At 34.7% G+C, this 25,586-nt stretch overlaps 2 protein-coding genes across 2 annotated transcripts in view; one reads left to right on the forward strand and one right to left on the reverse strand.

The window, feature by feature from the left end:
- The window catches only part of LRBA (LPS responsive beige-like anchor protein), a 727,560-nt gene that overhangs the window by 421,655 nt on the left and 280,319 nt on the right, over positions 1-25,586 (reverse strand). The window lies entirely within an intron of this gene.
- On the forward strand, positions 18,709-20,168 carry LOC108307445 (obg-like ATPase 1). The gene has a single exon (XM_037740716.1). The coding sequence runs from the start codon at positions 18,759-18,761 to the stop codon at positions 19,965-19,967; it is 1,209 nt and encodes a 402-aa protein (XP_037596644.1). The 5' UTR covers positions 18,709-18,758; the 3' UTR covers positions 19,968-20,168.

Genomic DNA, 25,586 nt, shown 5'->3' on the forward strand with positions numbered 1-25,586 from the left:
CTGGGCCATAGTACAGTGGCCCGATTAGAGTTCATGGCAGCCTCGACCTCCTGGGCACAAGCAATCTGTCCACCTCAGCCTTCCAAGCAGCTAAGACTACAGGCAAATGCCACCAAGCCCAGCTTTTTTTTTTTTTTTTTTTTTTTTTTTTTTTTTTTTTTTTTTTTTTTTTTTTTTTTTTTTTTTTTTTTTTTCAATCATTTTTTTTTTTTTTTTTTTTTTTTTTTTTTTTTTTTTTTTGTAGACATGGGGTCTTGCTATATTGCTCATGCTGGTCTCAAACTCCTGGAGTCACACAATCCTCCTGCCTCAGACTCCTGAAGGGGTGGGATTACAGGCATGAGCCACTGCATCCGGCAGCAGTTCCTTGTAATTCAATCATAAAATTGTGTTGGTATAATGATAATCTGTACCATTAAAAAAAATAATCAATGACATCTCAGTTTATCAGCCATTGTCTATACAAAGCACTGTTTGCTATATACAGGTAAAGAAGGACAGCTGGCACATTACATTATTCTGTCCTATGTTCAGGAGGCAATATTCCTTACAATTTTTCCTGTGAAGAGCATTTCAGGAACTCAGAAAAAATCACTCAACAAAAGGAAATGACAGGCAAAAAGTCCAGGAGATTGATTTTCAAACTTTTGGTTTTGGCAGTATTCTTTTTGCCTATGTAACTATAACATGACAAAGTATAATGAAACCTATTCTTTTAAATTTATGTTTTAACAATATTTGTTTAATAAGGGAAGTAAATTTTTCTGCAAGCCCAAGAATGTAATACAGATACAATAATGTGGCCTATCCCTATTCACAGTATTGTCTGAGATACCTGACCACCTAAAGCAATGAGTTTTAAACATATCAATTCCAGTTTGATGAAATTATGGATGCGTTAAAGGGATTTACAATGCTAACAGTGAAACGGAGACACTTTTATTAAATCAATAAATGCAATTATCACATTTTTCCCATGTAAAACCAAAGATATAAGGCACAGAAGGATCTCTGGGCATATGTGAAATAAACTTTGACCATTTCTGGCTGCTGATAGAGATCAGATGAGCGTGCTCCTAACAAAAATATTGAATTAGTTTGTTAGTGAGTCTGATAGTTTAGAGGTGTGCTATTCAAGAATGGTCAATCAATGTTTCTGATGCAAGTCTAAGTACCACTTCTTTACATTCCACAATGAGATAAGTACAGAACTCGAGGAACTTAGAAAGGTGTATAGCAAGTAGACATGGCCACAGCATCCAAGCACATAATCAGTGGACTCACTTCGAAAAAGTTTACATCTCACTAAATTACTCTTATGTGAATACTAGTCATGTACAGTGGAAATACATTATGTGTAATATTTCAATAACAGTTTATAATTTGTAACTCAAATCTTAGCATTTTTATATAACATTTTTACAATTATTTTAATGAAACCAATTATTTTAAATTTATGTTTTAACAGTATTTGCTTAATATGAAGATTAAAGTTTTTATTAGTTTTAATGATGGTTGACAATTAGACAAACAAACTTCACTAGACTTATTTGTCAAAAAAGATATGCCATTTCATAATGTATCAATAGTAGCAAACATAATAATAAAAGTAATTACAAGAAAAGATCCCAATCTAACTAAAATTTTATATCCTAAATTTTAGCTAATAGTATAAATGAGTTCATGGTGACTCTACTTAATATCGATGTATTATATTTTTAAAAATTTCTGAGAGTCAATTTCAGTGTTCTCAACACAAAAAAATGATATGTGAGGTAACACGTTAATTAGCTATATTTAGCCATATGTATACATACTTCAAAACATGTTGACATAATATTTACAGTTTCTGTTCATCTATTAAAATATACATGCTTTCCAAAAGAATTTATACTAGTTTTTTTTTTTTTTTTTTTTTTTGAGACAGGGTTTCACTCATGTTACCCAGGCTGGAGTGCAATGGCACGATCTTGGCTCACTGCAACCTCCGCCTCCTGGGTTCAGGCAATTCTCCTGCCTCAGCCTCCTGAGTAGCTGGGATTATAGGCACACACCACCATGCCCAGCTAATTTTTTGTATTTTTAGTAGAGACGGGGTTTCACCATGTTGACCAGGATGGTCTCGATCTCTTGACCTCGTGATCCACCCGCCTCAGCCTCCCAAAGTGCTGGGATTACAGGCTTGAGCCACCGCGCCCGGCCAAGAATTTATACTAGTTTTAGTCTAAAGTAAGATTGCTAATATAATGAGTTCAGTTTTGAGAAACCAGACCATCTGCATTCAACTAACAAGCAGGGTTAAAAACTGAGACCACCAGAGTCAATATTATTTCACTGTTTCAGGAAATTCGATCCCAGGACAATAAGATTACAAAACAAAAACAAAAATAAAAACAATTAACTTCCATGTTTGCTTCAGGAAAACCAATTTATTTTAATAGTAAACTGCTCATCTAGACAGTCTCATTTTCAGAACAATAAGTTACTCAGGCAGAAACTTCACTTATCAACTGTTTACTAATCAACACCTACATCAAAACTGTTGTCTCACTTTCTCCCAATCCCAAAATCTTCTATGACAAATTGATACCCAACCCCAATCAAACCTCATACTGAAAGACCTAAGATGTAATCCACTTGAGTCCATACCTGGAAACTCTATAAATATCCACCCCAACCTCTCATACTGAGATCCTTCTAAGATATAGTCCAGGTTGCATTATCACTTACTGAAGTATGTAATCAATTTAGCTTTGTCAGATCAACAGGTTATCCTGGCGATGTTTCTGAACAGTTGAGAGATGGCAGCAGTTTTGTAGCCATAAATGATTAAGAACTCAAATTAAAGTGTGGGTATGTGCAAAGATGTAATAAATAAAACAATTAAAACTTAAACAAATTAAGTAAAAAATGAAAAGAAAATTGTTCAAAGTCAAATGAAATACTGGAAAAATACTGAATAAGTCAACAAAAGCAGACGTTTAATATTTCACATAAATCACATTGTTTGGTGTACTTATAAAATATCACATCAGGTTGCCAAAATTTAAATATGCATGTTTTATTTTTATGTTTTGTATGTGCACAATTGCCAAGTGTTAGTGAAAGACTACATCATAAGCATTTTCTTTAAAATGTTGGCGAGATATGTATGGCAACAAATGTAGTTCAGGTAACACTTTTCAATAAGACCAGAACTGAATGTATTCAGGAACTGATTAATAAAGATTTACTAATAGAACCCAAAAACTAGCTAAGTAGTTTTCATTACAATTTGAAAATTGCACTGATATTGCTAAGATGGCATTTTGTTTTTAAGACTAAGTGATATTTGAACATGATGACATGAAGGATAAATCCTTGTTTTTTAGATGCACTAATGACAAACACAACTACATTGCTGTGAAGACCATACACCCATGAAGAATTATACTGGGAGCAAACATGCTTTGGACTTTAACTTTTGTTTAAATAATGTTCTGATGATATAGCTCCAACACTGAAGCAAACATTGTGGGGTAATTAAGAAGATTTAAGAGGTGGGACCAGATTCCTTCATCAAGAAAGTCTTGCTACGAATAAAAATAACCTACAGTGTACTAGTGACGACATAAAAATTGCTAATTAAAGTTATCTCTCCAGGATTTCCTTATTATCTACTTTCATTATCTATATTTGCTTTAGTTTTTTAAGTAACATAAACTAATAGGATAAACAATAAAATTACATGAAAACTGAATTGTGGCTAGTACATTGGTCAACAGGTTGAGAAAAGAAAATAGAAAGAATTAGGGAAAAATTACTGGTTAATATAATACCGTGTAATTTAAGAAGTACACATGGGTTTCCTGCTTTTATATATCATTGTCAAATAAAATTTTCTTTCCCTTACAAAAGGCAAAAGGAAAATTATGTTATATTACAATATAAAGCAGATATCTTTAATTCTACAATCTTAATCTATTATCTGCCAGGTATTGTGTTAAGTGATAGGAATGATGAGGGGGAATAAAGTACTGTTTACATAGGAAAGAATCCAGAACAAGATGCTCATATTGTTACTCAGACTGTTTGTTTGAATTAATCATTTTTAACTTCATTCTAACAAGAGGAAAAAAACTATTATGGTAATATTAACAGTTCCTATTAGGGCAGGTTTTAACACAGTAAATAAAATTGTTCTTTGATATTCAAAACAAAATATGTGTAAGGAAACCATGAAAAGCTCATCCAAAAGGTACAAAACATAGAAATTTAAATTTTACAATAATAACCTACTTAAAACATTTCATGGGCTCTATTAAAAGAGGAGTAAGTGGAGTGAGGATATAAGGTACATGCTCACTCCACTTACTCCTCTTTTAATTTTCCACAAAGTAAAAAAAATCTGCTCTCATAAAACACAGCATCTTCTTCACATATTGTTCACCAAAAATGCAGTTTTATGATTTGCCAAAATAAATCATCTGAAAATTATTATCCAGGTATCATGCCATCATTTCTTTATTTAAATGGATACACTCAGTAATACTACAAACAGTAAGCATATACTATGCCACTATGCATTAATAAATGCCATATATTTCATATGTACATAATAATTTTTCTTGCCATAATTATAAAAAAATTAAAGATTAAAAGTAAAATCTAAATTTCTTTATTTTTAGTAACTTGCAAGTACTAAAAGGTTACTAAACTGCTATTTATCTTTCTACTTAAACCTATAATGGGTAAACACCCAAAAAAGTAGACACTGACCATGGAATCCTATATTGATATTCTTATCAAATAGTCATTTACAGGTGCACATGCATATTATACCTCTAGATTAATGTACTACACAATTGTAGCTCATACACAATTGTATGAGCTACTTCACAACATTTTGAGCCAAAACATTTCTAATTCTATTTATCAAACCCTCCTATCTCATTGCCAAGATTTGGCCAAATATGTCTGACAAGTGAACAGAGGTACATACATATTTTTAAACGCAAAGATGCCACATCCATCAACTTTCCAACTTACCATATTAAGTAACTGCTATGTGAAAAGCACTATGCTGGGAGAATGGGGTATATAAGTGTTTCCCAGAAAGTTTGGGATTTAAAGAGGAGACCAAGACATGGAAGCAAATAACTACAAAGTAAAGCATACACATATACTATTAATGGGAGTTCAAAAATACTGTAAGACTGGTTGGAATGGAAAAAAAAGGAGGGTTAATGATAAAAAGGATGAGGCAACTATTTAAGTGATATCACCAGTTGTAACCTAGAATAAACTTTCTTTACTGGTGACCTAAAGTGGTTATTTAAATCAGAGGACAACTCCTGTAAACACAAAAAGTTGGGGAATTTTTGAACAGTGTAAATACTTCCTTTTCCTCTGAAGGTCATTTTTCCTGTTTGTTAAAATGATTTCCTACTGCATTTACAAACAAACTATAATCTCGAGAGAATTTAATCCTATAAAATATTATCTAATAAAAATATTCACATTGATTCTAACCTAAAATATCAGATTAAGGATGTAGATAATCAGCCAGTATAATATAATGTTTATTGGCACATAAAAAGCATTCCACAGATATTAGTAACGATTTTATAAACTCCAATAAGAGAAAGAAGCAAATGCTAAATTTAAAAACTCACACTTTTAAATCTAATAGAATTCCAAGGGATTGTAGCATTTTATCCATTAAACAAATAGTTACTGATCTAGTATGTATATACTTCACTAGGAACTGAAAAACAAAACAAAACAAAAGACAAGTATGTTTTCAATTCTTACAGTGTTTTACGAAATAATAACAAGCAAATAAAGAAATTACTAAGTTGTTAGTTATGAAATCAATTTTAAAAGGGCTAAGATAGAGAATTTCCTGTAGCAGAAAGACACTCTGGTAGGGTGGTCAAAAAGGCTTCTGAGCAGGTGACTTACGAGAACATAAAAGTTAATTGTTACTTATACACTGTTAGTGAGAGTATAAATTAGTACAACCATTAAGGAAAAGAATATGGAGGTTCCTTTAAAAATTGAAAGAGAACTGCCAAATGACGCAGCAATCCCACTACTGGGTACATATCCAAAGGAAATAAAATCAACAAAGAGATATCTGCATTTCCGTGTTTATTGCAGCACTATTCGCAACAGCCAAAATATGGAATCAACCTAAGGGTCCATCAATATATGAATGGATAAAGAAAATGTGGTGTACATATGCACTGGTATATTATATACCCATAAAAAAAGGAAATCATGTCATCTGCGACAACATAGACATGGAGAACATTATGTTAAGTACTGTAAAATAAGTCAGGTACAAAAAGACAAATACCATATGACTCCACCATATGTGAAATCTAAACAAGTTGATTTCAGAGAAGTATAGAATAGTGGTTACTAAACGCTGAGGAGGGTAGGGGGAAAGTGGAGACATGGAGAGATTGGTCAACAGGCACAAAACTGCTGTTGTATTGAAGGACTAAGTTCTGGTGTTCTATTGAACACTAGGGTGACTATGGCTAACAATATTGTATTGTATATTTCAAAATAGCTAGAAAAGAGGATTTGAATGTCCTCACCTCAAAGAAACGATCAATATATGAGATAATGGATAAGCTAATTACCCTGAATTGTTCACTACACAATATATATTAAAACATTACACTGTACCCTGTAAATACGTACAAATATTATGTGCCAATTAAACTTAACTTTTTAAGTTAGTAGTCAAGAAAACAGCATAAGGAAGAACACACACTTTGCTAAGAACAGTTATCAATCCCAGTGTTGCTTGAAATATCAGCATCATTTGACATAGCTTATCATTCTTCTCAAAACTTTTAAAAATACACTTTCAGAATCACTAACTCTTCAGGTTTTCTACACAGCTACTACAGTTTATAGCTATATTCACTCACTTGGTGACTTTATTCCAACTTATGCCTTTAAATACCACCAATACAACGGAGATTCTCAAATTTGTAATCCAAGCCTAGACTTTTTCATGAATGTCAGATTTCCATATCCAACTCCAATGGAAGTCTCTAGCTGAATATCTAATAGGCACTTCAAACTTAACATGTTCAAAACTGAGCTACCGACGTGTCCCTAAGGTGCTTCTTCTAAAGTCTTACCTTTCACTTGAACAACTCCATTCTTCTAGCAGCTCAAACAAAAATCTTTCAGTCATGTCTTGTTCCCCTTCTGTCTCTCATATAATACATTAAATCTATCAGCATAGCCTGTCAGCTCTAAAACAAAATTATTATGCAGCCACTTCTCACTGCCTTCACTGTGACTAGCCAAGTCCAAGTCATCATTTCTTATCTCAATCATTTTAACACACTGATCTTTCTATCCCTGCCTTTGCTTCCCTTTAGTCCCCTCCTAAAAGAACAACCAGAGTCATCTATTGAAAATGTTACTCAGATTATATCACTTCTCTGTTTATAACCCTCCAAGAGTTTCTCAATTCTAGAAATCAGTCATTGCAATAGCCTTACATGATCTGGCCCCACATAAACTCTTTACACTCATTTCCTTCTGATCACCCTTTCATTCACTCTAACCCAACAATACTGGCAGTATTATAGTCCTAATATATGCCTCACAGCTTTTGTACTATTTGTTTCCTTTCTCTGGAAAATTCTTCCCTCTGCTACTCCATGAGCTGCTCCTTCGGATCCTTTAAATCACCTTTTCAGCGAGGGCCTTCCTATCATCCTATTTAAAATGGCCACACTACATCTATGTTTTCTCAAGAGCACTTTCCTGTGTCTATCTTTAGACTCACCATCTAAAACAGTATATATTTTACTTATTTTAAGTGTTTATTATCTATTTCCCCTCAGAAGAATGAAAGTTCCAGGAGATCAGGTATTCATGTCAGTTTTAGAAATGCTTATATTCTCAAGCCCAGAACAGTGCCTTGTACACAGTAAGTTCTCAATAAATATTTCTTAAATGAATATACTAGAGGCTCTAAAGGAAGAAAGGGGTCAACACTGTTAGAAAAGTTGAAAAAATTTTAGTGTGGCAAATGCAAAATGCCATGGAGGGTACAGCAGAAAATAAAATGGGCTAGTGCAGGGCCTCAACAGACAGGATAAGCACTTTGGAGCGAGGGAGGGAGGGTGTGTGTGTGTGTGTGTGTGTGTGTGTGTGTGTGTGTGTAATATGCAATAGAAAACCACTGAAGAGAATGATCTAGTTTATGTGCATTATTCTTACTGATATGTAGAAAATATTTTAATGGAGTAAGATTAAAAACAAGAATCTAGGCCAGGCGCAGTGGCTTACACCTATAATTCCAGCACTTCGGGAGGCCTAGGCAGGTGGATCACCTGAGGTCAGGAGTTCGAGACCAGCCTGGCCAACATGCTGAAACCTCATCTCTACTAAAAATACAAAAATTAGCTGAGGTGGTGGCAGGCGCCTGTAATCCCAGCTACTCAGGAGGCTGAGCCAGGAGAATCACTTGATCCCAGGAGGCAGAGGTTGCAATGAGCTGAGATCACACCACTTAACTCCAGCCTGGGTGACAGAGTGAGACTCCATCTCCATAAAAAAAACAAAGAGTCTAGAAAGATGGTTACTAGAGGCTGGGAAGGGTGGAGGTGAGGATGTTTAATGGGTCCAAAATAAAGTTAAAATGAATAATACCTAGAATTTGATAGCTCAACAGAGTGGCTATAATCAAAGTAACTTAATCGCACATTTGTAAAATAACTAAAATAGTATAATTGGGTTGTTTGTAACAGAAAAGATAAATGCTTGAGGGGATGGATATCCCATATTACATGATGTGATTTTTTTCACATCACATGCTTGTATAAAAATATTTCATGTACTCTAACAATATATTGACCTACTATATACCCACAAAAATTAAATTTAAAAAAAAAGTCTGTTGTTGTCATCCAGATGAAAGAGAGTTATCAGATCTAAAGTGAGTGAAATGATGTAAGAAGTACACAATTTCGTCAGCCAGGCACAGTGGCTCATGCCTATAAATCCCAGAACTTCGGGAGGCCAAGGTGAGTGGGTCACTTGAGGCCAGGAGTCCAAGACCAGCCACTCCAACATGGTGAAACCGCACCTCTACAAAAAATACAAAAATTAGCCAGGCATGGTGGTGCACACCTGTAATCCCAGCTACTTTGGAGGCTGAGGTGGGAGAATCTCTTGCATCCGAGAGGTGGAGGTTGCAGTGAACCGAGATCGTGCCACTGCAATCCAGCCTGGGCACCAGAGCCAGAGTCTGACTCAAAAAAAANAAAAAAAAAAAAAAAAAAAAAAAAAAGAAGTACACAATTTCAAGGGAAAATATAAAGATTGCATTCCCAGGACATCTGAATTTATAGCTGAAAGGAGAAAAAGAATTCAAGGATGACTCTTGTCTTTCTGATTTGGAAGGTTAGGGTAGAGGAAAATTAAAAGTTCCTTTTAAAATATTAATTATGATGCAATGAAGATGAAGTGTTTTGGATTTGGAATATCTGCATTATATTAACTGCTTGAGCATCCCTAATCTGAAAATCTAAAATCCAGGATGTTCCAATAGTATTTCCTTTGAAAGTCATGTCAGCATTCAAAAAGTTTTAGATTTTGGAACATTTTGAATTTTGGAGTTTTGAATTAGGGATACGTAGCAGCTCACATTTATCAAGTGTTCACTATATGCCAGACATTGTTCCAAATGGATCTTACTTCTCACAATTGCATTACAACCCTCAATTTCACAAATAAGAAACTTGAGAGCTAAGAAGCTATTCACAAAGGTATTAGTAAAAATATCAAAACCTAAGCTGTTTGAATCCAGAGCCCTTGCTCTTAACAATCTGGTTACACAGTACTGTGATGTTTGTGAGATATCCAAGAAAATATATAAAATTAGGTTGAGCAATTAAGTATGGAATTCAGAAAAATAATTTGGATGAAGTTTTGATTTTTAAATTATCAGAATATTATAACATTTAAGAGCCATGGAAACACACCCAATCAATTGGCAAAGAAACCTAGACAAAAAGAGAAGGTATAAAGTCCCAAGAAAACCTAGTACATAAAGGCAATAAAAAAAAAATGCAATGGAGAAGGAGTGATTAAGAGAAAATAAGATTCTGTTGATGGGCAGGAGATAACAGTAAACAACATTAGATATTGAGATGAGGTTTATGAAAACAAGAAAAAAATAGATAAATATTGGCTTTGGTTAAACTGAGGTCAATGGTTCCCAAGGAGAAGTTTCAAGAGAGAATGGTAGTGCTGGTGGGTATAGTTTCCCTTCAAGCTAGATTGCCTTGAGAAAGGTCAGACAAAAGAGAGACAATATAGGAAGAAAGCTGACTTAAAAGATTTTCTATTGGACTGACAGCAAAATACTATATTGAGTCAACCAATTCAAATATTAACTTCATTTGGAAATACACTCACAGACACAACCAGAAATAATCGTTAATCTGGGCACCTTATAGCCCAGTCAAGTTAACATATAAAATTAACCAACAAAGGTTTTTTTCCCACCTTTTGGCTACTGTGAATAGTCTGCTATGAACATGTAAATACATGTACTTGTCTGAGTAACAATTTTCAATTCTTTTGGATATATAACTAGAAGTGGTATTGCTAGGTCACATGGTAACTCTATGTTAAAATTTTTGAGAAATCAGTTTATGCTAAACTGTTTTCCATAGCAGCTACAACATTTTACGTTTCCACCAACAGCATATGGTTACATCCTCACCAATGTTCATTATTGTCTTTTTACCTGAGCCATTCCAGTGGGTGTGGTTGTGGTTTGGATTTGCAGTCTCCTACATGTTTCCAATTGCTAGTAAACATATTTTCATGTGTTTGTTGGCAATTTGTATTTCATATTTGAAGAAAAATAAACTCAAGTCCCTTGTCCATTTTTTAATTGGATTGTCTTCTTGTTTTTAAATTGAAAGCATTATTACATGTTCTGTACAATACTTTGGTATATAAGTGATATAAAACTAGCAAAACTCAGGATAGGCATGGTGGCTCACATCTGTAATCCCAGCACTTTAGTAGGCTGAGGCGGGTGGATTGCTTGAGCTCAGGAGATCACAACCAGGTGGGCAACACTGCAAAACCCCATCTCTACCAAAAATACAAAAAAAAAAATCAGCGAGGCATGGTGGCACATGCCTGGAGTCCCAGTGACTCAGGAAGCTGAGGCAGAAGGATTGCTTGAGCTCAGAAGGTCGAGGCTACAGTGAATCGTGATCTCGCCACTGCACTCCAGCCCAGGTGACAAAGATAGAGAAAGAGAGATAGAGAGAACTTGTCTCAAGTAAAAAAAAGATTTGCAAATCTTATACTATAGATCATCTTTTCACTTTCTTGGTAAAAGTGAAATATCCTGTGATGCACAAAATTTTTTATTTTGATGACATCCAATTATCTAATTTTTATTTTCTTGTTCATGCTCATGGTATTCTCAGAATCTATTTCCAAATCCAAAGTCATAAAGGTTTACTACCATGTTATTAGATAAGAATTTTATGGTTTTCATCAGTGATGGACTGACACTCTGCTAAAAACAATGGGCAATTAAAGGTAATTAACAGCAGAATCAAAAATATTTGCATTGTTATTACCTCTCTATTTTACATCATGTCATTTTATTACATAAGCAAATTGTATTTAACAATGTAATGTAAGGTAAAGAAGAAAAAAACAAAGTGGATTTGGGAAATAAGGCTAGTAAATACTTAAAATTGCCCAATTGATCATGCACTATGCATCCATTGGTCAAATCAGAATCTCAATAAGGGACCTGAAATATAACATTTTGTATACTATAATTTTAAATCAATCCACAAGTGAAAACTATACCCAGATTTCTATTGGCTGTTTATATATGAACTCTTAAAATATTTTAAAGAATAACTATTTGAGACGTTAAAACTAGCCAGCAGTAGGTATATGCTTACAATGTATTACAAAGAATGACATTACAAAAGGGCTTAAAATAATGAAGAATAATGAGCATTAAATTATAGACATGAAGACAGATATGTGACTTGGTGATATTAGTAAACACCTTCCAAAAAAACTAATCACATCGAAAAGTATCCGTCATATAATTGCTTTACAGTTTCTTAAATAAAGTACTGTAAAAGAAGACATAGATTTATTTATTCTTTTTGTTTTCCTTTTTATTGAGACAGGGTCTCATGCTATTGCTCAGGCTGGAGTGCAGTGGCACCATCATGGCTCACTGCATCCTTGAACCCCTGAGCTCAAGAACTGTGATGACAAATGCATGCCACTAAGCCCAGTTAATTTTTTAAATTTTTGTATATAGATGGGGTCTCCCTATGTTGCCCAGGCTGGTCTCAAATTCTTTGGCTGAAGTGATCATCCTGCCTCGGCCTCCCAAAATCCTGGGATTACAGGTGTGAGCCACCACACCCAGTATATTTATCCTATTTAAAACTACTCCACTATGTTATAATCAAAGATTCATTAAATAATGACAGTAATCAGTTCAACTTGTAGATTTGTATAACTGCTTATATCTATGCTTAAAAAGAGAAAACAGGTTTAGAAAAAACCAAACAAACCCATTCAAAAGTGGGCAAAGGGTATGAACAGACACTTTCAAAAGAACACATATATGAGGCCAACAAACATATGGAAAAATGCTCATCATCACTGGTCATTAGAGAAATGCAAATCAAAACCACATTGAGATACCATCTCATGCCAGTTAGAATGGCGATCATTAAAAAATCTGGAGACACATGCTGGAGAGGATATGGAGAAAAAGGAACACTTTTACACTGTTGATAGGAGTGTAAATTAGTTCAACCACCATGGAAGACAGTGTGGTGATTCCTCAAGGACCTAGAAATAGAAATTTCATTTGACCCAGCAATCCCATTACTGGGTATATATCCAAAGCATTATAAATTGTTCTATTATAAAGACACATGCACATGTATGTTCATTGCAGCACTGTTTATGATAGCAAAGACCTGGAATCAACACAAATGCCCATCAATGATAGACCGGACAAGGAAAATGTGGCACACATACACCATGGAATACTATGCAGCCATAAAAAACAATGAGTTCATGTCCTTTGCAGAGACATGGATGAATTCTAGAAACCATAATTCTCAGCAAACTGACACAAGAACAGAAAACCAAACACCGCATATTTTCACTCATAGGCGGTTGATGAACAATGAGAACACTTGGGCACAGGGAAGGGAACAACACTCACTGGGCTAGGTGGGAAGGAGGAAGGGGGAAGTGCAGGGGAAAGGAGGGGAGGGGAGGGGAGGGGAGGATGGGGAGGGGAGGGGAGGATGGGAAGGGATAACAAAGGGAGAAATGACTGATGCAGACGACAGGGCAGTGTTGGGGGTGCGGGATGTGGCATGTATGTACTTATGCAACAATCCTGCAGGATACAGGATGTGCACATGTACCCCAGGTCCCAAAATACAATTTAAAAAAAAAAAGAAGAAGGCCCAAAACAACAAAAAAAAGAGAAAACAGGTGTCTGAAATTACATATCTTTAAAAATAATTTAGGAAAATAGTCTAAGAATCCAAAATCTAAATCCCTTATAAACTACCAGAAGAAAGTCACTCAGCATTAGATACCTGATATACATCAGATTCCTATTTAAATAAACATGTAAGATTAATGTTTCAGATTCCTTTTTAAGGTGAAAGAAAGCAAACCACTCGCAGTACATAACTGCCAAACTCAGCCCATAAAATGGTACTCTAAAAGAATTAAAAATATGTGGATGTCTTACATTTTACGCATGAGGAAACACAAATGAACACAAAGGCCAACGAATTTTTCAGTGGCTGAAAATGCTAAATTTAATTACTGAAGAGAAATCATGCAGAGAAGCTGGCTGCTGAGCATGATTTATAAAGAATGCAGGAAGTCATGTAAAAGTATCAAGAAATTTGCAGTAACCAATAATAAAAAACCAAGAATTCAAAAATACATGCATAATACATATGATCCTGAAAAATCTATAGCTTAAGAATACATTACAGTTTTAACCCCAAAGCAACAATAAAATATTTTTATAAATATTTAAACCTAGACCTATTAATATCCTAACAAAAGTTATAAATTAACATTAAATATGAAACAAAATAGGTAATATTATGGGTCTAAATAGAAAAACCAATCAAAATATTAAATGAATATTTAATAAAACTTGTTGAAAATAATATTTGTTGGAGAATTATATTTTCTTCTTTATAACAAATCTTTGACATAAGTTTTATTTTTACTGCAACTTGTGATTTCAAATTCTAGAATTTATATACATGCATATATAAATATATAATATATACCAGCACACATTATATTACATATACAAGTACATAAACATGAGTAATGTTTTCTTGTATGAAAAACTCACTTTTTTATCTGTTCATCCATTGATAGAAAAACTATTTGAATAGGTTTGTCACTTTAATTTGCATTTTCTCATTACAACTGGTATGCTCCTTCCTGGTCATACCTTTCCCAGTTGTCTACGAATCTTGATATTATCAAAATTTATATTATTCACCCAAATTTTTTCTAACTTCATTTTCTGTTTTAATGTTTGTTAACTTTTCATTGTAGAAATATCTAAAATGAATCTAAAAATATATTCCTTTGGCATTGTCTAGTATTTTTTAAACACCAGAAAATTATTATCTTTAGATATGAAAGTTATGTTATAACTTTACCATATGAAAAATATGTTATGCTGTGTTCTGATACCTGATCCATAATACAATTTCCACATTTAATTTTCACAGAGCTAATCATGCCTTCCTGATCTTCTTGCAGAACAGACTAGAATATTAATTTATTTTTTTCAAAGGGCCTGATAATCATTTCTCTGAGTTCTAAAATATCTTAATGGAAATTTTATCATGATTATAGATGAGAATGTTGTGGTTTATTATAGTTCTTCTTTTTTACACATACATAACAGCCTATAAACATATACATAGTATCAAATTAGGCCAGCTAAAAATCCTCAATAAACGTCAAAGTTAGGAATACTACAGACTATACTATCTGCTCATAGGTAACAAAATAAGAAAAGAATAACAAAATTTGAGCTAATAATAAAGGACAAATTCCTTGGAAATTAACTACAACATCACAAAAGACTATTTACAACATAAAAATGAGACATCATTTTTAAAAAGAAGAAGAAGAAGGATGAAACCACTGTGGTTAATAGAAGAAAAATCATACCCTTACTTGGTTTAATTACTTAAAAAGAAGTGAAACTAAGCATTCAAATAAATGTAAACCAAAACAAAAGAAATGCAGGAGAGAAATAATATAGTTAACAACAGTTACAAATGAATTAGAGAACAATTAACTTATTCCCATAGATAAATAAGTCCCAGGCATGGCCCTTTGAAAAAAACAAAATGGCCAATCTATTTATTTCATGACATTAGCATATAACGAAAGAAAACCAAGATCACTTTTTAAATAGTTATAAAAATCCTTTTAAAAGTTAGAAATTATTATGTTAAAAAAATATATCCTAGGGTGGGAGGTGTTGGCTCAAGACTGTAATCCCTACATTTTGGGAGGCCCAGATGGAAGGACTGTTTGAGGCCAGAAGTTCTAGGCAAGCCTGGGAAACATGGAGAACTGCATCTCTACAGAAAATACAAAATGGTGGCTACTCAGGAGGATTAGATGGGAGGATCTCTTGAGCCCAGAAGGTAGAAGTTTCAGTCAGTCCAGACTGGGCCACTGCACTACCACCTGGGTGACAGAAAAAAAAAAAAAAAAAAAAAAAAAAAAAAAAAACCCTTCTGATAGAATTTATCCGCATAATGTAAGATGAGTTTTAAAAATCTGCCAATATACAGCATTATTTTTATGGATGACATTAAGGAAACAATAAGATAATTTAATAGATGATAAAGAAAAATGTAAAATTCAATAGCTACCTAACAGAATATATACGAACAAAATGGAGAATAAAAAACTATAAACAGTAGTACATAATACCATGGAATGGAAACAACATAAATGTCAAATAATGAAGACCTGTTATATTAAATATAGAGATACACAAAAATATACTGAATTATTATACAAAGTACAAAAAAAATTAGAAAGCTCAGTACATGGTAACATGAAGATGTTATTTTAAGTAAAAAAGAAAAAAAGCAAGGTGCACAACAGTATGTATATTATACATTAATCTATTTAAAATAACACAAAACATATTTGTATGCCCTGTATAAAATATTTCAGGGGCAGAGGAGAACACAAGAAACTAATAACACTGATTCTCCTAATACAGAAAAGTTTTTCCTGTAAATGCTATTGTATGTTTAGAACTATGAATTATTCTCCATCTTAAAAACAGTATTTAAATTTAAAAAATTTAGATGGATGTTGGCTTCCATTTTGTAGGATGTACAAAAGTTGCAAGAAATTACTGCTCCAACACTAATAATGATAGGATGCAAAGAAACATAAATGAACTCAATTCCAGAAAGTGTCCCATCCTAAAATCTCACCTTCATCCCCAGAAGACCTATAGCTTGTATGAAAGTTGAAAATACTATGTTAAGTAAAACAAGTCAATCACCAAACACATATCATATAAAACCATTATTACAATGTTATCAAATCAGCAGAATAGGCAAATCAATAGATATGGAAAGCAGATTCATGGCTGTCTAGGGGTAATTTGGGGACATATGGGGAGTGAATAATAAATGGTCCACGGTTTCTTTTTTGGGGTGATTAAATTGCTCTAAAATTGATTGTGGTGATGGTGGCACATCTCTAAATATACTAAAAACCAACAAATTATACACTTTAAATGGGTGAATTGTAAATTATATGAATTATATCTCAGATTTTTTTAAAATATTGTACTGTACTTGAGAAATTTCTGTCAGCTTTGGTTGTCCTAACATTTTTTTTAAAAATTAAAGAAATTTAGGCCGGGCGCGGTGGCTCAAGCCTGTAATCCCAGCACTTTGAGAGGCCGAGGCGGGTGGATCACGAGGTCAAGAGATCGAGACCATCCTGGTCAACATGGTGAAACCCTGTCTCTACTAAAAATACAAAAAATTAGCTGGGCATGGTGGTGCGTGCCTGTAATCCCAGCTACTCAGGAGGCTGAGGCAGGAGAATTGCCTGAACCCAGGAGGCGGAGGTTGTGGTGAGCTGAGGTCGCGCCATTGCACTCCAGCCTGGGTAACATGAGTGAAACTCCGTCTCAAAAAAAATAAAAAAATAAATAAAAATAAAAAAAATTAAAGAAATTTAACAACTATTTGTAATGTGTGGTCCTTCAATGGATACTTGTCAAAGGAGTTAGGGTAGTAAAGACACTTTTAAAACAACTAGGGATCAGGGTATTAGGTATTAGAACACATTTGTGAATTATTGTCACTTATTTTAAAAAATGATAATGATGTTGTAACTATATAGGAAAACATCCTCATATTTTAAAGATTCATACTAAAGTATGAAAACACTTTAAAACACTTCAGCACGAAATAAAAATCAAGCAAATTGTTAAATCTAGATAGTGGGTATTTATGATACTTTTCCTTTTACTTTTATATATTTTTATATTTACATAATAAAAAGGAAAAAGAAAACAAAAATATGCCATTAGCTTAATGACTGCATGATGGACAATAAGGAAAAAAAAATATGAAACACAATATAATCCCTTGAAATAGCCCCTAACAAACATGAGAGTCATATGTGATAAAGCAAGCTTGGCAAACCAAGTAAAGACAGTTTTGGAGAAACTGATTAAAAGCATTTAAAGAAAATCAGATCAGAGTCTTACATAATACAAATAAAAATATCTCAAATATTTTAAAGATTAAAAATCAGTCAGGCACAGTGGTTTACGTCTGCAATCCCACCACTTTGGGAGGTCGAAGTGGTAGGGTCAGATGAGCCCAAGAGTTTGAGACCAGCCTGGGCAACATAGTGAAACCCCCATCTCTACAAAAAATTAAAAAATGGCCAGGCATGGTGTCACACATCGCTAGTACCAGCTGCTCCAGAGGCTGAGGCAGTGGACCATTTCAGCCCAGGAGTTTGAGACCAGCCTGGGCAACATGGTGAGACTTCGTCACTACAAAAAGTTTTTTAAAAAATTAGCGGCCAGGTGCAGTGGCTCACACCTGTAATCCCAACACTTTGGGAGGCCAAGGCGGATGGATCACCTGAGGTTAGGAGCTTAAGGCCAGCCTGGCCCACGTGGTGAAACCCTCGTCTCAACTAAAAAAACAAGAATTAAGTGGGCATGATAGCCGGTGCCTGTAATCCCAACTACACGGAAGGCTGAGGTGAGAGAATCACTTGAACCCAGGAGGCGGAGGTTGCAGTGAGCAGAGATCATGCCACTGCATGCCAGCCTGGGCAACAAAGAGAGACTCCATCTCAAAAAAAGAAAGAAAAAATTAGATAGGCATGCTGGCACATACCTGTGGGGCCAAGTACTCAAGAGGTTAAATGGAAGGATCACTTGGGCCCAGGAGGTCAAAGCTGCAGTGAGCCATGATCATACCACCACACTCCAGCCTGAGCAAAAAAGACCCTTTCTCAAAAAAAAAAAAAATAAACAAAAATAAAAACCACAGAAAATCTAGAAGACACAAGAGAACATTTAAATAACCTTGAAATGAAAAATAATTTACTAAACCTAAAAATAAGGAAAGCAGCCGTTCCGCCACGGCATGTGTGCCCTGCGTTCTCTCCTCCTTCATCCCCGCCTCTGGCTGCCAGCAGGTCCTTTCTCTCACTGCCGTTGGGACCCCGTGTCATCGCCCAGGCCGAGCACGATGCCCTCTAAGAAGGGAGGTGATGGAATTAAACCACCCCCAATCATTGGAAGATTTGGAACCTCACTGAAAATTGGTATTGTTGGATTGCCAAATGTTGGGAAATCTACTTTCTTCAATGTATTAACCAATAGTCAGGCTTCAGCAGAAAACTTCCCATTCTGCACTGTTGATCCTAATGAGAGCAGAGTACCTGTGACAGATGAAAGGTTTGACTTTCTTTGCCAGTACCACAAACCAGCAAGCAAAATTCCTGCCTTTCTAAATGTAGTGGATACCGCTGGCCTTGTGAAAGGAGCTCACAATGGGTGGGGCCTGGGAAATGCTTTTTTATCTCATATTAGTGCCTGTGATGGCATTTTTCACCTAACACGTGCTTTTGAAGATATCACGCATGCTGAAGGAAGGGTAGATCCTATTCGAGATATAGAAATAATACATGAAGAGCTACAGCTTAAAGATGAGGAAATGATTGGGCCCATTATAGATCAACTAGAAAAGGTGGTTGTGAGAGGAGGAGATAAAAAACTAAAACCTGAATATGATATAATGTGCAAAGTAAAATCCTGGGTTATAGATCAAAAGAAACCTGTTCGCTTCTATCATGATTGGAATGACAAAGCGATTGAAGTGTTGAATAAACACTTATTTTTTACTTCAAAACCAATGGTCTACTTGGTTAATCTTTCTGAAAAAGACTACATTCGAAAGAAAAACAAATGGTTGGTAAAAATTAAAGAGTGGTTGGATAAGTATGACCCAGGTGCCTTGGTCATTCCTTTTAGTGGGGCCTTGGAACTTAAATTGCAAGAATTGAGTGCTGAGGAGAGACAGAAGTATCTGGAAGTGAACATGACACAAAGCGCTTTGCCAAAGATCATTAAGGATGGGTTTGCAGCACTCCAACTAGAATACTTTTCAACTGCAGGCCCAGATGAAGTGTGTGCACGGACCATCAGGAAAGGGACTAAGGCTCCTCAGCCTGCAGGAAAGATCCACACAGATTTTGAAAAGGGATTCATTATGGCTGAAGTAATGAAATATGAAGATTTTAAAGAGGAAGGTTCTGAAAATGCAGTCAAGGCTGCTGGAAAGTACAAATAACAAGGCAGAAATTATATTGTTGAAGATGGAGATACTATCTTCTTTAAATTTAACACACCTCAACAACCGAAGAAGAAATAAAATTTAGTTATTGCTCAGATAAACATACAACTTCCAAAAGGCATATGATTTTTTTTTAATTAAAATTTCTGAAAATCGATGGGACAAATAAAGTTGGGGAGATGGGAATCTTCGACAAACTATTTTTATTTGTTTTAACATTAAAATACTGTGTACCGCCAGTGAAATGCAAGTTCATTAAATGTGAACAGCTTTGCCTTTCACGTGATTAAGTCCCTACTCCAAATTGTAGAAGCTTTTCAGGAACCATATTACTCTCATGATACTTCATTAATCTCCATCATGTATGCCAAGCCTGACACATTTGACAGTGAGGACAATGTGGCTTGCTCCTTTTTGAATCTACAGATAATGCATGTTTTACAGTACTCCAGATGTCTACATTCAATAAAACATTTGACAAAACCAAATAAATAAATAAATAAGGAAAGCAATTAAAAAAAAAACTTTAAATCAGATCGTATTAAAATTTAAGAGACTATAAATGTATAATACAAATCACCATAAAAACAAAATTCTGAGAGAAAATACTGCAACAAATAAAACAAAAGAGAATACCTTTATCATATAAAGCCATATACAAATCAGTAAGAAAATCACTAACATAGATTGAATGAGGAAAAAAAAAATAGACATTTAAAAATTAAAACTATCGTGATTATAATGAAGTAGTGTTCATTCTCACTAGCAATTTGTTTCTTGTAAATCTGTTTAAGTCCCTTATAGATTCTGGATATTAGCTCTTTGTCAGATGGATAGATTGCAAAAATTTTCTCCCATTCTCTAAGTTGTCTGTTCACTCTGATGATAGCTTCTTTTGCTATGCTGAAGCTCTTTAGTTTAATTGGATCCCTTTTGTCTATATTGGCTTTCTTTGGCATTGCTTTTGGTGTTTCAGTCATGAAGTCTTTGCCCATACCTGTGTCCTGAAGGGTATTGCCTATGGTGTTAGGTCTTATGTTTAAGTGTTTAATCCCTCTTGAGTTAATTTTTGTATAAGGTGTAAGGACTTAATTTTTGCATAAGGTGTAAGGAAATTTTGTATAAGGTGTAAGGAAAACTGTCCAGTTTCAGTTTTCTGCATATGACTAGCCAGTTTTCCCAACACCATTTATTAAATAGAGAATCCTTTCCACATTGCTTGTTTTTGTCAGGTTTGTCAAAGATCAGATGGTTGTAGATGTGTGGCATTACTTCTGAGGCCTCTGTTATCTTCAATTGGTCTACATCTCTGTTTTGGTACCAGTACCATGCTGTTTTGATTTCTATGGCTTTGCAGTATAGTTCAAAGTCAGGGAGCGTGAAGCCTCCAGCTTTGTTTGTTTTGCTTGGGATTGTCTTGGCTATGCAGGCTCTCTTTTGGTTCCATATGAAGTTGAAAGTGGTTTTTTTCCAATTCTGTGAAGAAAGTCAATGGTAGCTTGATGGGGATAGCATTGAATCTATAAATTACTTTGGGTAGTATGGCCATTTTCATGATATTGATTCTTCCTAACCATGAGCTTGGAATGTTTTTCCATCTCTTTGTGTCCCCTCTTATTTCCTTGAACAGTGGTTTGTAGTTCTCCTTGAAGAGGCCCTTCATATCTCTTGTTGGTTGTATTCCCAGGCATTTTATTCTCTTTGTAACAAGTGCGAATGGGAGTTCACTCATGATTTGGCTGTTTGTCTGTTACTGGTGTGCAAGAATGTTTCTGATTTTTGCACGTTGATTTTGTATCCTGAGACTTTGCTGAAGTTGTTTATCACCTTAAAAACATTTTAGGCTGAGGTGATGTCTTCTAAATATACAATCATGTTGTCTGCAAATAGAGAAAATTTGACTTCCTCTTCACCTGTCTAAATACCCTTCATATTTCTTTTTCTTTCCTGATTGCCCTGGCCAGAACTTCCAATACTATGTTGAATAGGAGTGGTGAGAGAAGGTGTCCTTGTCTTGTGCCAGTTTTCAAAGGGAATGCTTCCAGTTTTTACCCAGTATGATGCTGGTTGTGGGTTTGTCGTAAATAGCTTTTACTATTTGAGATACGTTCCACTGATACCTAGTTTATTGAGAGTTTTTAGCATAAAGGGCTGTTGAATTTTGTCAAAGGCCTTATCTGCATCTATTGAGATAACCACGCAGTTTTTGTCTTTGGTTCTGTTTATGTGATGGATTACATTTATAGATTTGTGTATGTCGAAACAGCCTTGCATCCCAGGGATAAAGCTGACTTAATTGAGATGGATAAGCTTTTTGATATGCTGTTGAATTCGGTTTGCTAGTATTTTACTGAAGATTTTTGCATCAATGTTCATCATGGATAGAAAAATAAACGTTTTTTTTTTTTTTTTTCTTTTGAGATGAAGTTTCGCTCTTGCTGCCCAGGTCTTGAGTGCCATGAGTGCCATAGCGCGATCTTGGCTCACTGCAACCTCTACCTCATGGGTTCAAGTGATTCTCCTGCCTCAGCCTCCCGAGTAGCTGAGATTACAGGAACCCACCACCATGCCCAGCTAATTTTTGTATATTTAGTAGAGACGGGGTTTCACCATGTGGACCGGGCTGGTCTTGAACTCCTGAGAAAATTTGAACTCCAGAGAAAAATTGGAAAATTTATCATGATCAGCTCTAAAATTGGTATTTATATTACCCTAAAATATATAACACTAAAATATGTAATTGTTAAAATGTTTCACATTCCTTTAGAACTGTCAAGAATATAAAGAATATGTTCAATAATATACTATCACAATAGCAAAACACTGCCATGAAGTCGACAGACACTATGAGGACAGACTCTACTGGGTTATTGTTAGGAAACCTGGGTTGTAGTTCAGAATCATAGATTTAATTGTTCTGTAATGAAAGCTAAATCACATTCTCTCAATCTACCCTGCATACATCAAAGATGTGTTCTGGCACTGAAATGAGATAATGTGTACTAAATCACTTAATAGATGATGTTAGAGAGGCCACATAGCAAAGAGATCATCAGTTTATACTGGGTATCAGACTACCCAGGTTCAAAGTCAGCCTTCACCACATACTAGCTATATGACCTAGAACAAATCATTCAGTCTCACTGTAGTTTTCTCATCTGTAAAACTAGGCTGAAGATAGTAACATTTACCTCAAAGAATTGTTATGATAATTTACTTTATATTTGTTAAGAACTCAGAAAAATAGGTGGTACCATAGAAGTGTTTATTTTTAAAAATTTTAAAATACTAACAAAAAAGGTCACTATCTTAATACAAATATTTTGCTTGCTAATTGGAAAAAAATCATTTAATTCTTCATCTAAAAAAAATATATATAGATTACTATATTTGCTAGGCGTAGTGTCTCATATATGTAATCCCAACACTTTGGGAGACAAGCTCAGGAGTTTGAGACCAGCCAGGGCAATATGACAAACCCCATCTCTACAAAAACACAAAACAAAAATTAGCCAGGCATGGTGGTGTGCACCAGTAGTCCCAGCTACTCGGATGACTGAGGCAGGAAGATCACTTGAATACAGGAGGCTCAGGCTGCAGTGAGCCAAGGTCACACCACTACATTCCAGCCTGGGTGACACAGTGAGACTCTGTCTCAAAATGGTAATAGTAATAATAATAATAATAATCAGTGCTTTCATGGTCTTTATTTAATTTTTAAAAGTCTCCATTTTTATTACTTCAAAAAAACTAAGAGACTACCTGGTTTGCAGTTCCACTGAAGCTAATAACAAGTGAGTTATACAGTATGTCAGATAAAATTCAAAGCAACACTGGCCCAAAGAACATTTGAAAATACTTGCTGAAGAGGATTTTAACTTGCATAGATTCCTACAAGTAAAATCATTAATAATAATCATCAGCACATACGTGACACAGATATATCACATTCGTTTAAAGAAACTAAAATTCTGAAAGACAACATTCTTTACCAAAATGATTGCCAGGAAATGTGTATATTCACACATGCACAATGTTTACAAGACAAGGTACAATGTTTCTGCATGACATAATTTTTTCATAAATATTCTGTTTATAACTGTAAGATTAAGAAACAAAGTTAAGATGTACAACTAATCAATGATGTCATGACACTCATGGAACCTCTCCCTAAATCAAAAGCATAAAATGTCAAGGATATCCCACTCCAATGATAACCATGCAATGAACTAAAGAGATGCACATTTCAGATCTACACTGTCATCAATCCTTTGATAATAAATGAAACAAGTCAGCTACTTTACAACCACAAATGGTACATTAAATACATGACAACATCTCTTTTTTGCAGAAGAAGGTAACTAGCAGTAGATAAAATTCAGTTATATTATTTAAGAATGTGAAGCATGAATTCAAGGCTGAATATAGATAACCTTTAAAATATAAGCTGTCTCAAAAAAATATGCCTCATCCTGCAGAGTACTGTTTTTTTTGTTGTTTTTTTTTTTTGAGACGGAGTTTCGCTCTTGTTACCCAGGCTGGAGTGCAATGGCGCCATCTCAGCTCACCGCAACCTCTACCTCCTGGGTTCGGGCAATTCTCCTGCCTCAGCCTCCTGAGTAGCTGGAATGACAGGCACGCGCCACCATGCCCAGCTAATTTTTTGTATTTTTAGTAGAGACAGGGTTTCACCATGTTGACCAGGATGGTCTCGATCTCTTGACCTCGTGATCCACCCGCCTCAGCCTCCCAAAGTGCTGGGATTACAGGCGTGAGCCACCGCGCCCGGCCAGAGTACTGTTTAAGAGCTGTTAGTTAGAACATGAGCATGATTCAATGAATTGAAGTTTGCTGAAAAAGGGTAAATACTAGTAGACATAAGAAAAAATAAAAGTTTCCTCTCTTAAAATGGACTGTGATGTGGAAGAGATGAACAAATATATTTTCTCCACTAAAATTTTAAGTAACAACATTCATTTGGAAATATTTCTGGTTTTAGATTTTTTATTATAACACCTTACAATATTACTAGAAAATATTGCAAATTTCACAGCACAATAATGATTAAAATGAAAAACTATATTGGACAAAACATAAAATTAAATAGCTCAGAATAAAACTGCAATGTATTCCAGGACTAAATCCTATTTCACCCGTTCTATAGAAATCTAACAAAATTTGAACCAAATTCATAGATTAGTAATTGGGAGACAAATTACCTGGATCTGAATCCAAGTTGTAACTCTAGGGTATTTCTGCTTTATGCTATTTTCAAACTTATAAAATGGGGGATAATAACAGTACTCCCTCTGAGGTTTAAGAATGAAATTAGTTAATACTTCTACACACCTCTAGTAGCTCCTGATATAGATAATGATTCATGAAATATTAGCTACAGTTGGCACCATCATTCCTTACCTAAAATGAATATATATATACTGTTCAGATCAAATCAATTTAATCTCTTGCACAACAGAGCTTTAGAAATATTTCTTCAATTTTCAATAGCACATTTCCACCTTCTTCATTCTCTTTCATTCATACACCAATTCCATTAGTTTACTCCTTCATCATTCTCTCTCACTCATACAGAAAATAACACATACACCACCCACC

Source organism: Cebus imitator, unplaced genomic scaffold (assembly GCF_001604975.1).
Source record: "Cebus imitator isolate Cc_AM_T3 unplaced genomic scaffold, Cebus_imitator-1.0 Scaffold4, whole genome shotgun sequence".
In the NCBI taxonomy this organism is placed as follows: Eukaryota; Metazoa; Chordata; class Mammalia; order Primates; family Cebidae; genus Cebus; species Cebus imitator.